Consider the following 4799-nt stretch of genomic DNA (forward strand, 5'->3'; position numbering starts at 1 on the left):
TATATATATATATATATATATATATATATATATATATATATATATATATATATATGATATGTGTGTATGTATGTCTGTGTATGTGTGAATTTCTGTGTGTGTGTTTATCCATGTGTGTATATGTATGTGTGTGTGTGTGTGCATGTTTGTGTATATGTGGTTTTGCATGTGCACATGTACGTGTATGTGCGTTTGTGTGACAGTCTAGTGATGGTGATGATGATGATGATGATTGCCCCCACTTCTTATTTCCTCTGGTTCTTATTTTATCACATGACTAAGACATGATATCTTCTCAGACATCATGTAACTAATAGGTTGTCCATCAGTGGAATTTCAAGGAAATTTGGCTACTATTTCTAGCAAGATCAAGATACTCCATAAAGACTCCCTTGGTGAGATGATGATGATGGTGGTGGTGGTGGTGATGGGTGGGAATAGTGGAGGCAGTGGTGGTGCAGATGGTATCTGTTCTGGCCATTTAAGTGGTTGTAGTTTTTTGGCAGAAAATATCTAAGTTTGCATATGTTCTCTGTTTCACAATTGTCTGTTATCTCCTTATTACCCACCCTTGCTCTCCTTCTCTCTCTCTCCTTCTCTCTCTCTCCTTCTCTCTCTCACCTTCTCTCTCTCTCCTTCTCTCTCTCTCCTTCTCTCTCTCTCTCTCTCTCTCTCTCTCTCTCGTGTGAGAGAGTATCTACTCATCTACACCCCTTCTTCTTTGACTATCTACCTCATATATATCTTATTCTGCATGTGTCTGTTCACAGGTAAAAATCATATTGGTGAATAACCAGAGTTACCTGTGTCTGTTGAGGACAAAGGTCAACTTTGAGTTCCTTCCGAAAAGCAGCAAATCGATGTGACTGATTAAGATCATTGATAATCTCCTCATCTGCAACGACAAACTGATCCAAAGCCTTCAATGAATGCAGGCTGTTGACCACGCTGTGGCGGTAGGCAATCCACAGGCTCAAAGGGGTGTCGTACAATGTGAGGGCAACAAGTTTCGGGCATCCGGATATGCTTTTCACAACTCCAAAACTTGCAAAAGCGTTGTCATGAAGATAAAGAAATTCTAAATTCTGCATGTTTGACCATTTCAAATGATCAGGAAGGTCTGTTATCTAAAGGAGAAAGAGAGGAAAAAAATTGAATCATTATAATCATAGGAATGGATTGATTATTTTTATAACTTTTAATCAGAAAGGCAGGGTCCAAAATCCATGATAAGGTCACCAAGACTGATGGCGGGGAGGTGGGGGGGGGGGGTTGGCTTCAAACTAGCTGAAATACAACAGTGTAGACTTCTGCTAAAGATAGCCAAAGTGGAGCCAGGTGTTGATGTTATTCTTAAAGAATGCTACTTGCTTATCTATTTTTAATTCTTCATCTACATAAAACTGTATTGTGCGTTTGGGACTTAGAACCTGTAGATCCACCAGTTCAGTCTAAGTTGCAGAAACCAAACTTAGTGGATCTTTTCTTTTCAAATGATCAGCTTCATGTTGGTATTTCAAGAGTTGGAAATGCTGAGAGTCTCTCCATCATTGGCACCACAGGGTAAAATGGCAAATTTGTTTATTCTGAGACTTTGGACTGAACATCTGACTAAGGAACCATGAAAATTATGTAATAATTTCTCCTTTAGTGAAGATATACAAAGATCCTATTATTAGTCAAATAGTTCGTAATGTAGGACCAAATCTACTAATTACTGCTTTATGTTACTCTATTAAAAAATATTTATTAGCAACAGAGGCCTCTGTTTTTATATTTTTTTATGTTTTTTAACAAGCTCATTGGCTAACCGTGACACCAGCACTTGCTCTGGCAGTTTTTCTATACATCGTCAGCGGGAAGATGAGTCACTGTCACCTCTGGCAGTTGAGCATCCATCATTGATGAAACCATAGAAGGTGGAAATCATGTGAACTACTGGTCACAAGTGGTGGAGATTTATCTCCCCTGTTTGTAATATAAACAAGAGTGCATTTTGCACCAAAAGTCACTATGAGAGTTTTTCTCATGGTATCTACTGCAGTATAATTTGTTCTAACAGAAGATCCTCGTTTAAATGGGGATAAATATGTTACTTTGATACTCAGACATTGCAGGGTCTACTCCTGCTAGTCAAATATAAACATCTAGTTAAACTTGAAATCAGTTGTACAATGACTTACCTGGTTGCCATGAACATCAAGTTTCTGAAGATTAGGACACAACATCAGACTTGAAATATCACTGAGGAAGTTACCAGATAAATTACAAACTTGTAAATTTGTCACCAACTCGCTTAAAACTCCCAGTGTCCGTAGATGCTGGTTGTTAAAGGAGACAAACAATAGTTTATCAAAGACGACATCATCACGAAATTTCTCTTGAAGAAACTCAAGAGTCACATCTCTGAAATAATTCTCTGTTGTTTCGAGTTTCTCTGGTTTATTTATCATCCTGGAGTTGTTACGGTTTTTGTCTTCTGTTTTCAGTGCGAAGATAACCTGATCACCAGTTGAGCCCATCTCAAAACTTTTCCCTAGGACTGTGAAATTGTTTAGCGCTGTTAAATTGTTTTCTGTAAAGTATTAAATATTAACCCTTTTGTTACTATATTTCTGTTTAAAAAAACATCTATATTTCAGTTAATTTAAAAAATAATGAAGACTTTGTCAAAATATCTTTGTCATTATTAAGATGGTGTTTGGAATGTAAATAAACATGAAATTTTATTGGAAGGTTCAGTTCATTTTAAATCAGAAAGTTTGTATTATAAACCAGAGGTGGTCTCAGGTAGATTGGTGTCAAATGGGTAGATTGATGTTTTCATAATGCAACATTAGGGAATTGTGCTGCATTTTGCAAAGACCAATTAAGATTTATAGAAAGAGAAATTATAACAGTGTTGGCCAAGAGTTTGAACATCAACATCTGTACTTTGTAGACTATGGCCAGCCGTTGTTGTCATCACTGTTGCTGTCGCTACCACTGTTCTCTCCACAATTAGAGATAAGCACTTCTTGATGGAGCTGTCCTCATTCATATGCATCACATGACCATACCAGCACCATCTTCTCTTTTGCACACCACATCTGATGCCTCTTTTACCCAATTTTTCTGTCAAATCCCATACACTCAGTTGTACATGCACACTGACATTAACCATCCATTGGAACATATAATACTTCATTTCTTTCAAGCCTTTGCTTGTCCTCAGTAGTCATAGCCCAATGTTTCATTGCCATGTAGCATAGCCGTTCATACACATCCATCATACAATCTGCCTTTCACTCTGAGAAAGAAGCTTTTTGTTACAAACACAGGTAAAAACTCTTTAAGCTTCACCCAGCCCATAATTATTTTAGCAGCCACACTTTCAGAACTACCTCCTCCTCCACTAACCTGGTCACCTAAATAACTGAAACTGTCTACTAGTTTTAAGGACACCCTGGACATTCGAGGGAGTTTATGTTTTGTACCTTCCTGGTGTTTAATGCATCTGCACATCTGCTGCATATAAAGACTGCTTTCTCTGTTAACCTTCCTGTAATACTGCTGCACTTCTTATGTATCCATACTTTGCACTGGGTACAATGGGTGGAGTTTCTACCAATACCTTTTCTCCATATCAAACAAGGTCATCTGTTCAAGTACTGAGCAAAGTTGTTTAGGTCAGGAAGAGGGATGTCTTGTGGGTCTTTGTCTAGAGAGTCCTGTGGGCTCCCACACATTGCTGGTGGTGGTGGTGGCACTCTAGCCAGCATCAGTTCTATTGCCAGTGTTGGGGGTGGCCCAGCAACGGCCAGAGGCTGCTTCGCTGTTGATGTTGCTGGTAGTGGTGTTGGTGATGCAGGGACCACTTTTTTCTGCTGCCACTGCATCTGTTGCTGTTGCTTGTATATAGAGCAGTGGTCCTTCAGGTGTTTGTCATCTCCACAGAGGTAACACCTTGGCTTTCTGCCCACCACAGCAACGTAAAGCTTGGTGCCGTCGGGCAAGTTTATTGAATCGGGCACAGAATTTATGCCCTCTTGTTCAATTTGAACAAATAATAATAATAATCTGCGTGATGACTTTTATTAAGCAAAATGAAAGCAATATACAACGGCGAAAGTTGTAAGGAATTTTGAAGTTTTGATTAGTTTAAATGAACAAATCATGTGAGACGACAGAACAGGCAATTCAAAAAGGGAAACTTCTTTAATGATTTTTTTTTTTTTTCCTGAAAAACTACAAAACAACAAACTGTACGCTGTACGGATGTAGTTCAGTTCATGTAAATAATTAATTGCAGAAATTCAAAAACGAAAGTTTGAGATGCACTAGGGTGAGTTTAGGGTTGGGGTTAAGGATTGGGTCTAGGGTTAGAGCTAGGGTTTAGGGTAGGGGTCTAGGTTCAATCCTTCAAGTGGATGACTGAGGGTTAATCAAATTTCTGGAACAAGTGAACAACAAAATCAGATCCAGCATGACCACCACCTTCGTTTCCTTCTCACTCTGACAAATATTGATGTTTTTCAATATTTTCTCCCAATTATAATAACATAAACTCATTTATGCTATTAAAAAAACAATTTTTTGAAAATCTATGAATTTCTATCAACCTTAAACCTTACCGGTTGTGGGATACGCTAGAAACAATAACCAAATCTCCCTTAAATCACACACCTTTTCATCTGAGAATATTTACCTCACAAAATCGACCAAAATCGGTCTGGAGAGGGGAAGAGGATGTGGTGGTGGGAGTGGTTAAAAAATACACTATTTTTCGCAATTTTTTTTTTTTTTTTTTTTTTTTTTTT

At 38.0% G+C, this 4799-nt stretch overlaps 1 protein-coding gene across 1 annotated transcript in view; it reads right to left on the bottom strand.

Moving 5' to 3' along the window:
• LOC106874450 (leucine-rich repeat and IQ domain-containing protein 3) overlaps window positions 1-4799 on the bottom strand; it is a 12389-nt gene that overhangs the window by 6381 nt on the left and 1209 nt on the right. Inside the window, exons 2-3 of the mRNA XM_014922185.2 lie at window positions 2184-2575; window positions 804-1127 (exon numbers count right to left, since the gene is read on the bottom strand). Coding sequence (XP_014777671.1) covers window positions 804-1127; window positions 2184-2522 — 663 coding nt within the window. The 5' untranslated portion in view covers window positions 2523-2575. The remainder of the gene's footprint in view (window positions 1-803; window positions 1128-2183; window positions 2576-4799) is intronic.

The sequence above is a fragment of the Octopus bimaculoides genome, chromosome 22, assembly GCF_001194135.2.
Source record: "Octopus bimaculoides isolate UCB-OBI-ISO-001 chromosome 22, ASM119413v2, whole genome shotgun sequence".
Classification (NCBI taxonomy): Eukaryota; Metazoa; Mollusca; class Cephalopoda; order Octopoda; family Octopodidae; genus Octopus; species Octopus bimaculoides.